Source organism: Acomys minous (genome assembly GCF_964271855.1).
Source record: "Acomys minous genome assembly, chromosome: 9".
Classification (NCBI taxonomy): Eukaryota; Metazoa; Chordata; class Mammalia; order Rodentia; family Muridae; genus Acomys; species Acomys minous.
In genome coordinates this window covers 91,664,881-91,677,755 of record NC_140490.1, presented here as the reverse complement: position 1 = coordinate 91,677,755, position 12,875 = coordinate 91,664,881, and the positions used below count along the sequence as shown (strand labels likewise).

Below are 12,875 nucleotides of genomic sequence, written 5' to 3'. Positions count from 1 at the left end.
AAGGCCTGCCGTCTAATAAAGTTTAATTTCGGAGACAAAATAAAGAAGAAAAAGGAAACCCGAGTGTCTGCTTTTTACACCTACAGGGTATTTTATTGAGAGGAAAAAGAAACAAAGCTCAAGGTGGATGAGGCTGAACTTTGACCTCTGCAAAGAAACCACTTTTGAACCCAAGAAGATGATTGAAGGCGTGGCCTACGAGGTCCGCATCTTTGCGGTCAATGCCATTGGCATCTCCAAGCCCAGTATGCCCTCCAAGCCCTTTGTTCCTTTGGGTGAGTCCAGAGAAATGTCTTTGTTGTGGAAATCCCTGCCTTCCCTCTGATATCTAAACGGCAATGAGCTTCTTAGAGTGGAGGGATGGGTAGGAGGCCGGACGCCACTAAAGCCTGTATTATAAGAACGTCAAAACTGAATTTGGAGAGGCTGACCATCTTCAGCATGTAGGTCCTGGGACACATTTCCAGAAACCCAGTAAGAGCTGTGTATGGCTCTCGCTGCTGTAATCATGAATCTGAGCCCCTGTGACTGCTCCTCCCATTGTCCTTCCCAAAGAGTCAGAGCCCAAGCTACATCCGGCAATGAACCTCTTTGCTTTACGATGGCATCTTAGTTTACGGCTGCATCTTAAATTTGTCCATGAAAAAACAACAAGAGGTCCAGTGAAGGCAAACAGAAGAGAAGCTATCTCCACTATCTTACTGTATTAAAGACATTAAGAAATGGGAGATTCAGCTGGGCATGGTGGCGCACACCTTTGGTCGCAGTGCTTGAGAGGCAGAGACACATGGATCTTTGTGAGTTCAAGGCCAGCCTGGTCTACAAAGCAAGTTCCAGGACAGCCAGAGCTGTTACACAGAGAAACCCTGTCTTGAAAAAAAACAAAAAGAAAGAGGGGAAGGAGAAGGAAGAGGAAGAAGAAGAAGAAGAAGAGAGAGAGAGAAAAAGAGAGAGAGAGAAGAAGGAAGGAAGGAAGTACAAGAGTTTGCTTTACAATTAAAAGTCTAAGGGCTGGAGAAATGGTTTTAGTGATTAAGAGCAGTTATTGCTCTGGCAGAAGACCTGAGTCTGGCCTAGCATCCACAAGGGGCAACCTCATAGTTGCCTATAAGTCCAGCTTTGGGGGGTTCTGACAATTCTCTCTCCCAAACCCCCCTCACTTGGCTTTTTTTCAAGACAGGATTTCTCTGTTTAGCCTTGGCTGTCCTGGGACTTGCTTTGTAGACTAAGCTGGCCTTGAACTCACAGCAATCCGCCTGCCTCTGCCTCCCAAATGCTGGGATTAAAGGTGTGCACCACCACGCCCACCTGACAATTCTCTCTTTTGAACACTGGTTACCTACGTGTATGTACACATTATCCCATATATATATAGGGATTATCCCATATATATATATATATATATATCTAAAATGATAAATAGTTTAAATTATAGGACTATGGAAATTCTACCCTATATTATTAGATCCTCCAAATTGATTTCTTTAACTCCCTTTGGACCCCCAGCCTCTCACATGAACATTCCAAACTGAAGAAAGAGTTGTGGTAGTCTTTGCAAGACTCTTGTCAATCAGACATTTGGCCTACACGTGACATGCTCCGGGTGTTCTCACTGAGTGTTAGCAAAGCGCGGAGCGTCCGCACGTATTTTCAGTTGCTTCCCAGTTTATCTTGTCGCAGATGCTCTGCCATGGCTTCCTACTCACAGCGTCTTCTTTTCCCGACTCTCGTCTTTTCAGCGGTGACCAGCCCCCCTACTCTTCTAGCCGTTGACTCCGTGACCGACTCGTCCGTGACGATGAAGTGGAGGCCCCCAGACCAGATTGGCGCGGCAGGTTTAGATGGCTATGTGCTAGAGTATTGCTTTGAAGGAAGTAAGTACATGTAGAAATTACAGTGAGTACCATCAGCGCTGGGTGAGATGTGCCTCGCTTTCTCTTGTCTTTCTTGGGAAAGCATCATCACTCTGTTACAGAAAATGACGCCAAGCCAAAGGCCATCTTTCTAAGATGTAGGTAAACATAGATTTCCTCTAGTATCTAATGCTCTAAGTGTAGATGCTGAGTTAGCCTGTGAGGCAGGGCATCACCACTGTGCTGGCCTAGGAAGATGGTGCATTGACAATGTTTCAGAGATATCCTTTTCTAGATTTGGTGCAGCTGCGGTGCGCCACTGAGCAGTGAAAGTCTGCATATGGCCAATCACAGGACAAGACTGTGTATTTAGCTATGCAGGGAGCCTCTCCTTCCTTCTTAAACAGAGGAAGGATTAGATCCCAGAGGGCATAAGTGATGCCGTCAATATGTGGCAGTTACCTATCTTAAGGCTTGAGTATATAAAAATTAAATTTTTGGCGGGGAAAGGAAAGAATCCAACCCCACCCCGGATTACATTAAAAAGGAGAGAGAAAAAGAAAATGTCACAGGAAACCAGAACCAAAAGGTGTGACATTCACTCAAGGCCTCATGTTTTTAATTTCCTGCTTGCTGTGACCAGAAGAAAATGACATTTAAAAATGGACTGTGGGGACAACTCAGTGGGAGAACATTTGCCTAGAGTGTGTGGTAGGCCCTGGGCTTCATCCCAAATAGGAAAAAGAGAGGAAAAGGAAGTAAAAAGGAGGAAGAAAGGAAGGAAGGAAGGGAAAGAGGGAAGGAGGGAAGGAGGGAGGAAGGAAACAAGGGAGAGAGGGAGGACAGACAGTTGGCAAATGAGACAGAAATAGCCCTGGCTCTTGACTCAGGTTCCTCTTTACTTGACGAGAGGCAAAAAGTCCCCCAAAGAAGCTTACTGAGGGCCCCAAAACCAAAAAATAAACCTTTAAAAAAAATCACTCTTTGGATGCCAAACTTTGACACTGGAGCTCCCCATGAAGGAAAGAAGCAACAATGCGTTTGGGCATGAAGCAGGTAAACACAAGTGGGGGCCCCTGGAGGAGGATCACGGTGGAGAAGAAATTCACCAAAAGAAACTTGATATCCCAGACTGCACTGGGGCCATGGCCACTCAGGAACAAGCAGAGACGGGGACGAAGCACCCCGTGTGACCGGTTCCTTTTACCTAACCCTCACTCTACTTGACGTGCTTTCTCCAAGCTCCAGGAAGCCCTTGATCCAAAACCAGCCAAGCATGTTAAAAAGGAAAAAACAAAAACAAACAAACCAAAAACAACAACAACAAAACCCAGGCTTAACCCAGCATGAGAAGTGGGTATTGTGATGAGCTCAACAAGAAAACCTTCCAGTGGTTTCCGAGTCTGGTTTATCCCTGTCCCGTTGTCCTGAGCCCTCTCTTCTGCTTTTCATAAATTGCCCAGCCAGCAGAACTTCCTAACCGTATATGTGATGTGGCTTCTGAGCAAGAACCTTCTGTATGTGAATGAAACAGAGCAAATTCTTTACTCTTTTCTTTCTGATAGGTTTAAAACGTAAGAAGATACAGCAAAATGATAGATGGCTGTCATTTTGATGTTACCCACCTTAGATAAAATACAACAACGAAGTGTATTTTACATCATGTGTGTGTGATCTGTGTAGATACATATGTATATGAGGATATACATATGTATATGTACACGGTCATTATGTATATATCTGCCACGTAACATGTCGGAATTAGCTTTCTATGGAAACGTTCATAACGTGTATCTTCCTCGTCTTTCCTTGTTTTCTTAATGTGGCTGCCTGGTTCTTCATTCTCTTTTAATGGCTGCTATTCTCCAGACTAATTTTCTGAAGTGTTTGATGCTTTTGAATATGTTAGGTTTATTCCTCGAGTCTTTCTTATATAAGGTTGTATGTGTGTGTATGTGTGTGTGTGTTTACTATTCTGTCTTTTGTTTTATTTTTAATGCCTGAAACATTTTATTCTTATTTTCTTCCTTCATTCTAGTCCATCCTTTTCTTAAAGTACACCCCCCCAAATTAAATAACTTATAAAGCCCCTCCCCCACCCTTTGGGCATCGTTTTCTTTCTCTTCCCCTGAGCTAACGTGGCTCAGGTGTGAAGAGATGCACTATTTTTGTTCCCCTCCCATCTTTTTCATCTTGTTTTCTCTGTTCTTTGCTCTTTTGTGCTTTTTCCTCTTGTCTCCTTTTCACTTCCCCATCCACTGAGTGAGTCTTCTATGAAGCTAGCGCAGTAACTATCAAACAAGGCCACTGTTGAAAGATGTATCTTTTTTTCAAAGTCATGAGTCATTTTTATCATCCACACACCCTCTCCACTGTCAAGATATCAAACCTCCTTTATAGTCCTGATAGCCTTGAAGGGGGTGGGGTGGGGGTGAAGTGGGGGTGGGGGCCAAGATTCCCAGGGACAGCCACACTAGACTCGTTGCCCCAGCTCATCTCCTTGGTACCAAGATAGGCACACACCATTCCAAACCATTGTCGCAAGACCCGAACCGTCCTGTGAGCCCTTTACATAGACTACAGGGACGCAGGAATGTCTGGTGTGTTTTCTTGATGCCGAATTCATTGCCGTGGTAACCAGGGCTGCTCTCTGAGCTGTCCGGGCTGGCTCCCCTTTCCACTGTGCTGAGCCCCAGCTGAGCCCTAGTAGGACAGTGGGAGCCCGCACCACGGGAGCATCATGTTTTCTACTCCCTCTGGATGCCAGAATGGACTCTTCCTTTTCCTTCAAGGTCTTTTATTCTCTGGCTCTTCTTCCCCCTTTGGAGGTGTCTCAGCCTCCTCTTTCCTCTTCTCTTCTCTTAGCCCTTTCCTTCTCTGGGCCAGGGGCCAGCAGAGAAAACCCACAGGCTGTACAGAGTGAGCTGTGCCTCTCTGGAGAATGCCTGCCTCCCCTTAACCTGTCTGGTCTCTTGCGTCACTACTCTGAAGACAAGTCTCTTTGCCTACTTTGCATACTTTACTAACAGAGAATGCTGACCACTGATACAATGTTCTTCTCGTGTGAACGTGGGTGTCTTTAATTAATTTATTGACGGATTCTCAAAGGTACATCAGCCAAACAGTCTAATGAAAATGGGGAGGCTGCGTGTGATCTACCAGGTAACGTATTCTGGGAAGCTCTCGGACTTTCTTACTCTTTGAACCGTATCTGGGAATGTTCCATGACCTTCTATGAAGGGCCTCCCCATGACCCCAACACAGGCGTCCCTAGAGTTGGGAGACAAGGGGTAACTTTCTCATTGGGTCCAAGACTTCTCTTTGACCAGTGGTCATTTCTGACTTCTTAGAAGCTGAAATACTTGGGACATCCTGGATGCAGGGTTTAAAGCCTTTTGATGTTATAGAGTGTAGACAGAACTACCAATCGCTGGGGTGGCAGGGGTAGGGAGGGGGAATCCAATTTTTTGGTTGAGAGAAAAGGGTTGTGGCAACTCATGGGCCATCAGCTCATGAGCCTCCTTCCCTCTTTGTAGATAGAATTGGCTTTTCTTCATGAATGCAAACGAACATTATCAATTCTTTCTGTTCACACCAATGTCTCATGATAATAAACCAAATGAGATAAAAGAGAGACCATGTGGCAAGAAGAGAGTGCCTTTTCTTTCACGAGAAGGGCAGTTTCCTGTCTGTCTGAGCTTTAAAGTTTATCAAAGCATAAATATCAAGATTATATCAAGCAGTGTGGAGCCAAGATGGATGGATTAAAGTTGCTACAAAATTATTGGAACCAGTTACTATTATATTAAGAATAAAGGGTGCTTTATTCCTAAGTAAGAATTTTAGTTGTTGTTTTTTTTTTTTTTTTCAGAAATGGCAGAATCTAATTTAATTCTTCCTGTTGCTTACGCTAGCATTTGGGGGGCATTTTTTTCCACATATTTAAATAGTCATAACCTGAGTCTAGTCCAAATCATGTTCTTTTCAAAGGATTTAAGAATGAATAAAATGCTAAGTTGGAGTTGGTTGCAGTGGCCTGGGATGGCTTCTTTCACTGAACAATGTTCCCGCTTCGTCTCTGTTTCTTTTACTGGTTATAGCTGAGGATTGGATAGTCGCAAACACAGACCTGATCGACAAGACCAAGTTCACCATCAATGGTCTGCCCACGGATGCAAAGATCTTTGTACGTGTGAAGGCTATTAACGCAGCGGGGGCCAGCGAGCCCAAGTACTATTCTCAGCCCATTCTTGTGAAGGAAATCATCGGTAGGTGGCAGGGGTCCCACGTTTACTCCATCTTTCCAATGGTTTGCTTTTGCTTTTCAAAATCTCTTTCTAGGGCTGGGGAGAGAGCTCAGTCAGCAAAGTCCTCATGCAGGCATGGTGGCTTGACCTTGAGCACAAGTCCACATAAGAAAGCCAGCCATGGTGATGTACTGCAATCCCAGTGCTTGGGGACAGAGACAGGCAGATCTTTGGGGCTCACTGCCCAACCAGCCTCGTCAAGTCAGAAATCTCTAGGCCTTTACATGAATCTAGTCGGTGCCACCAAGCACAGCAGCGCCTCTGCCTTCCCCTCCAACCGTATGCTCACAGTCAAAGAGAAGGCTCAGTTTTGCCTTAGAGCATTGTTGAGTCCATGACTTCTCCCCCACCCCCCACTGGAGACCATCTTTATTTCTTTTTAAGATTTATTTATTTATTATTATGTATACAGTGCTTTGCCTGCATATATGCCTGTTGGCTGGAAGAGGGCATCAGATCATATTACAGATGGTTGTGAGCCACCATGTGGTTGCTGGGAATTGAACTCAGAACCTTTGGAAGAGCAGGCGGCACTCTTAACCACTGAGCCATCTCTCCAGCCCATCTTTCAATACTTGGTTCTCTCTTTCCTCCATATGAGTCATCAGGCTTGCACAGTCAGCACTTTTACCCGGTGAGGCATCTTGATATTTTTGTCAGCTCAAGGCGCACAATTTACAGTGTTTGTTGTCAACTTGTTCATAAAAACATGTGTGCTTTCAAGCAAAAAGAAATCTGTAAAACTTACCATCCATCATAATGGACTTGACACCTTTTGAATGCTTAAAAATATTGATTGATACAGTGGTTGCATCAAGAAATATGAATTGTCAGTATTATACAATAAAACATGTCAGCATTTGGAATATCTGCACAATTGTGCATAGTAATTGCTTCCAAATGATCAGTGCATATAAAAAGCCATGCATGGAAAGTGGCCATAGTGTCATATGCCCTTCGTCTCAGCTACTTGAAAGACTGAGGCAGGGGGATTGCTTGGCTTCCAGTTCTCTAAGTACTCAAATGCTTTCTTTGTCATTTTGCTTTACACTGTGTTTATGAGTGTTTTGCATTATGTTTATGAGTGTTTTACACTATGTTTATGAGTGTTTTGCCTGCATGTATGTGAGGATGCCATCTCTGTGCCTGGTGTCCAAAGGGACCAGGAAAGGCCATTGGATCTCCAGAAGCAGGAGTTACAGTTGTCAGTTACCATGTGGGTGCTGGGTCTCAAACAGGGCCCACCGAAAAAGCAACAAGTGCTCTTAGGTACTGAGCCATCTCCCTAACCCCATAAACATACACCTTAAAAATAAATAAATAAATAAATAAAATCCTACTTAAGCAGTTTGGACCAAGTTTACTAAGTATGCTGTTAGTGAAAAAAATCTAAGGTTGCCTGAAAGCAATGTGATCCCAAGGCTGTGTCATGGGCACCACGCATCCGCTCATGCAAGGCCATTTCCAGGGCGGCCACTGTACTGACTGCACAATTATGCCCCTCCACCCTTTCCCAGAGCCACCGAAGATTCGCATCCCAAGGCACCTGAAGCAGACGTACATCCGCCGAGTTGGAGAAGCTGTCAATCTGGTTATTCCTTTCCAGGTAAAAAAAAACAAAACAAAAAACAAACAAACAAACAAACAAACAAACAAAAACCCGGAAACCTCTCTCTTTGTCTTTCCAGAGTGGGAGTGTTTAAAAGGTCAAGGGAGACAGTCTAGCCTGTAAAGATTCAGAATTCCCCAGAGAGATTAGGTCAATAATGGAAAATGCCATAAAACAGATTTATTTATGTATTTATTTTGTTTTGTTTTTTGTTTTATTTTGTTTTGTTTGTTTTTTTTGAGACAGGGTCTCTCTGTGTAGCCTTGACTGTCCTAGACTCACTTTGTAGACCAGGCTAGCCTCAAACTCACAGCGACCCACCTGCCTCTGCCTCCCGAGTGCTGGGATTAAAGGCGTGCACCACCACGCCCGGCCTAAACGGACAGATTTCAACTCTGCAGGGCACGGAGACCTAGTCTTGCCTAAAGACTCTCAGTAGGGCAGTGCAGGGATATCTGAGGGGAGGGAAAGGAAGAAATGCTGGAAGAATTGCTGCGCCCCAGCCGTTTGTGACACTGTTTTGCACTCAAGTTCTCAAATCCAACAAGCAATATTCTCTTGGTTTCCACAATGGCTCCCAACCAAAAAGAATCCTACTCTGAAATCTTGATGTCACTAACTGAAATACATGTTATTGTGGAATAATTGCGCCAGCAAAAGTAACTGGCTCTTTTCAACAATCAACTTAGGGCGCTCTCTCGCTCTCTCTCTCTCTCTCTCTCTCTCTCTCTCTCTCTCTCTCTCTCTCTCCCCCCCCCCCCCGCCCCCTCTCCCCTCTCCTCTCTTCTCTCTCTCTCTTTCTGCCCCTCCCTTCTTTGCCCCCACCTCCACCCCACCCCCACACATCTTGCTCATGCCTATACTCCCAGCACTTCAGGATGAGGCAGAGAGAATTGCTGTGAATTTAAGGCCAATAACAAGACAGTTGATCCACATAAGGCATACAGGTATACATACATACATATGTATGTATACATATGTATTTATGTATGTATGTATAAAACAAGGCATGCATATCAATGAACAAATAGGCCAGGTATGGTAGTGCATACTTGAAATCTTAGTACTCAGGAGTTAGAGATGGGGTGTTCAGGAAGCAGTTCAAGGGTATCCTAGGCCAGTCAGGGATTTTGAGACTATCTTGGACTACATGAGACCCTGTCTCAAAAAAAAAAAAAAAGCAATCAACAAAGGAAATTGAAATTTGTTCCTACAGAATAACTTTATAGCTTCTTAGTAGCGCCAGCAGCTAGAGAGGTTCTAGACCATTCTGAGATGGGAAGCAGAGTACAGAGGAGACTCAGAGGCCTGTGGGTGACAATGCCAAACACCTGGGCTGTCGGCATAAGACTTTAGTCTTTGTAGGCACTCTGTGAAACCATGCTTGGTGGCGCACGCCTGTAATCCCAGCACTCCGGGAGGCAGAGGCAGGTGGATCGCTGTGAGTTCGAGGCTAGCCTGGTCTACACAGAGAAACCTTATCTCAAAGAAACAAAAACCAAGCAAACAAACCCACTCTGTGAGGTGGGCACTGCTGTTGGACCTCTCTTACAGATTGGGAAACTGAGGTACAGATATTTTTTTAAAACAATTTCCCCAAGGCCACAGAATTATTAAGTGGTCAAGATTCAAGCATAGGTTCCAGGTGTCCTGGAGCACACACCCTTGGGCACTGTCCTGCCAGAGTCTGGCAGATCTTCCACCAAGAACTGGTTCTAGAAGTTTCTTTACTTCAAGGTCATGGGCAAATCACTAAATCCCTCTTTCTAAACCAGCAAGGTTAATGATACTTATTCCTGTGTTGGCCAGTGAAAATAACAAACATTGAGCACCTGACACATGGAAGGCAGTCAGCAGGAAGGGGCCTTACTTGCCTAGTGTCGCCCATCATTGGATTAGGGTGGTGACATTTTCCACCCATGCCTAGAATAAGTTAGGCCATTCTTGTTAAAAGTCATATATACATACATGTAAATGTATGTATATATATATATGACAGTATTATTTCTCCGCCTCAACTTCCTGTCTTTCTCTTTAGGGTAAACCGAGACCAGAACTGACCTGGAAGAAGGATGGTGAAGATATTGATAAGAATCAGATAAACATTCGCAACTCAGAGACTGATACCATTATATTCATTAGGAAAGCCGAGCGGAGCCACTCCGGCAAGTATGACCTGCAGGTCAAAGTGGACAAATACGTGGAAAACGCCTCGATCGACATCCAGATCGTTGGTAGGTTTGGAGGAAGGAGCTATAGCGGTCATTCTGTCAAAGGAGTATGGGGACTAGTTGCCTTTGTCATTTGGGGAGACAGCGGAATGTGTTAGGCTTGTTCTACACACAAAAAAATATTTTACTGATTAAATAAGAGATGCCAGGTGTGGTGGCGCATACCTTTAGTCCCAGCAGTCAGGAGGCAGAGGCAGGAGGCTCTCTGAAATCAAGGCCAGCTTGGTCTATGTAGTGAGTTCCAGGACAGCCAGGGCTACCTAGAGAGGCTCTGTTTCAAAAATAAAATAAGCCGGGCATGGTGGAGCATGCCTTTAATTCCAGTACTCGGGAGGCAGAGGCAAGTGGATCCCTGTGAGTTCGATGCCAGCCTGGTCTACAGTGCGAGTCCAGGACAGCCAAGGCTACACAGAGAGTCCCTATCTCAAAATAAATAAATAAATAAATAAACAAAATAAATAAGTGAATAAATAAATAAAAATACATTTAAAAAGAAGAAATAAAAAAGGAAGGAAAGAAAGGAAACATTATTTAAAAAGAAACAGCCAGTAAGACCACAAAATACCAAAAACAAACAAACAAAACCCAAAAAGCATAGTAGCTTCTAGACAGCTTAAATGTTCCTTGCCACCTGACGTTGACTACTTGTTTAGAGAGACTGAAGACTTTTTTTTACTTATGTAGAGAAACATCAACAGAAGCCAAACAGATAAGCACAGAAGGAGTTGATCCCTTGTTGTCAGTCCCTACAGAAAATAAATAGCTTGGTTCTCATCGTAGCTCAGAGTTAGGGAAACAAGAGTCGGGATCCTGAGACACAGATTCCCTCTTCTGTAAACTGTTCTGTAACATTTTGCAATGTCGGTAAGTAAATTTAGGAGGCCGGCGAGATGGCCTAGAGGGTCGAGCACACAAGCAGGAGGTCAGCAGCCACCTGGTCCTGCGTGTGCCCAAACCTGGCACTGAGTCAAAAGATGATTCCAGGTTTCCTGTGGCTTGCTACCTGCCAGCTGAGCTGGAAAAACAGTAACTTCAGGTCCAGGAAGAGACTCTTAACCTCAAAGGAATGAGATGGAAAATGACAGAGGACACCTGACACCTTCCTCAGGCTTCTACATGTGTGTATCTCCCCATCCCTGGCATGTATATACACTCACACACACATATTCCGCTCACACATAAAAATAATTTAAGGGCCCAGGCTATTGCTACACGCCTGTAATTCCAGCACATAGAAAGCTAAAGATGCTCTGAGTTTAAGGTTATGTATGTTTAAAAAACAAACAAACAAACAAACAAAATTAGCTAATTATGTGCTAAGAAAGCCTTGTTTCCGATCTGTTGTTGTTGTTGTTGTTGTTGAGGTCAATTTGCTGGGATTCCAGATGCTCTAACTATAGGCAAAGCTCCTCTAGGAAACCTCAAACCAAGCACTGTTTCCCTCTTACCAAACCTTAAGGGGTTTTCTAAGCTGAGAGGAGTGTAAGAGTGCTTTATGCACTTGGCCTTGTCTGGGGTCCACTCAGATGAAGGAAGCACAAGTTCTGTGCAGACCCCCTGTGGTAGGAAGAGTGTTGCCTCCTGTAACCAGGAAAAAAAAAAGGGACATTTTAAGATATCCTCACCTAGCAGGGTATAGACTGGAGAAGGGACTGTGAGCTCACAGCAGTGGCGTGAATCCATCCTACAGACCGCCCGGGGCCACCCCAGACTGTGACCATCGAAGACGTATGGGGAGAGAATGTTGCTCTCACATGGACACCACCTAAGGACGACGGCAACGCTGCCATCACAGGCTACACCATCCAGAAGGCGGACAAGAAGAGCATGGTAAGTCTGGCTTCTTAGCCAACAATCAGGGGCAAAGCCGCGTCTGTCAGAGGTAATGTGCCCGTCCTGAGGTTTCTCCAGTGGAAAGTCTGTGGGAGACATGGAAGAGTAAAGTGGCCTGGCCAGAAAGGTGGGGGCTTTGGAGTTGAATTAAACCCCACTGCTGCTACTTAAGTCACACATGCATTGTCCCGTCCCTTTGACCAGCTTGATACCCACTTCCTTACCTATAAAATGGAGGTACAGATACCTACCTCACTTGGTTATTATAAAGCTAAGGTGGTCTAAAACAGGTGGTGAAATACAAATGGAATCCATTCTTCATTCAATGAATATTTAGAGTTTTTCTGATTTGCGTTTCCCTGACATCTAAGAACATTAAGCATTTCTTTAAGTGTGTCTCGTCCATTTCAGATTCCCCTGTTGAGAATTCTCTGTTTAGCACTGGGCCCCCATTTTTTTAATTGGATTATTTGGTTCGTTGATGTTTAATTTCTTAAGTTCTTTTTATTGTTTGGATATTAGCCCTCTGTTGGATGTAGGGTTTATGAAGAACTTTTCCCAGCCTGTAGGCTGTCATTGTGTTCTGTTGACAGTGTTCTTTGCCTTACAGAATCCTTTCAGTTTCATGGAGTGCCAACATTTATTGTTGATCTTAGAGCCTGAGCTGTTGGTGCTCTGTTCACGAAGTTGTTCTCCTGTGCCAATGAGTTCAAGGCTCTTCCCCACTTTTTCTTCTAACAGATTCAGTGTGTCTGGTTTTATGTTGAGGTCTTTAATCCACTTGGGCTTTAGTTTTGTTCAGGGTGATAAATATGGATCTACTTGCATTTTTCTACAAGTAGACATCCAGTTAGACCAGCACCATATGTTGAAGATGCTGTCTTCTTTCTACTGTATGGTTTGGGCTTCTTTGTCAAAAATCAAGTATCCGTAGGTGTGTGGGTTTATTTCTGGATCTTCAATTCAATTCCATTGATCAACCTGTCTGTTTCTATGCCAGTAGCATGCAGTGTTTTGGGTTTTTTGTTTTGTATTGTTTGTT

The 12,875-nt window shown here is 44.2% G+C and overlaps 1 protein-coding gene across 13 annotated transcripts in view; it reads left to right on the top strand.

Annotated features, from left to right (window-relative positions):
* MYBPC1 (myosin binding protein C1) overlaps positions 1-12,875 on the top strand; it is an 85,570-nt gene that overhangs the window by 60,837 nt on the left and 11,858 nt on the right. For 8 of the 13 annotated variants that reach the window (XM_084795285.1, XM_084795280.1, XM_084795276.1 and 5 more), the window contains 7 exons: positions 87-275; positions 1,740-1,874; positions 4,962-5,015; positions 5,954-6,121; positions 7,678-7,766; positions 9,808-10,003; positions 11,691-11,830. In XM_084795285.1, coding sequence (XP_084651411.1) covers positions 87-275; positions 1,740-1,874; positions 4,962-5,015; positions 5,954-6,121; positions 7,678-7,766; positions 9,808-10,003; positions 11,691-11,830 — 971 coding nt within the window. The remainder of the gene's footprint in view (positions 1-86; positions 276-1,739; positions 1,875-4,961; positions 5,016-5,953; positions 6,122-7,677; positions 7,767-9,807; positions 10,004-11,690; positions 11,831-12,875) is intronic. The other 5 variants (XM_084795283.1, XM_084795277.1, XM_084795286.1 and 2 more) reach the window with 1 other exon arrangement.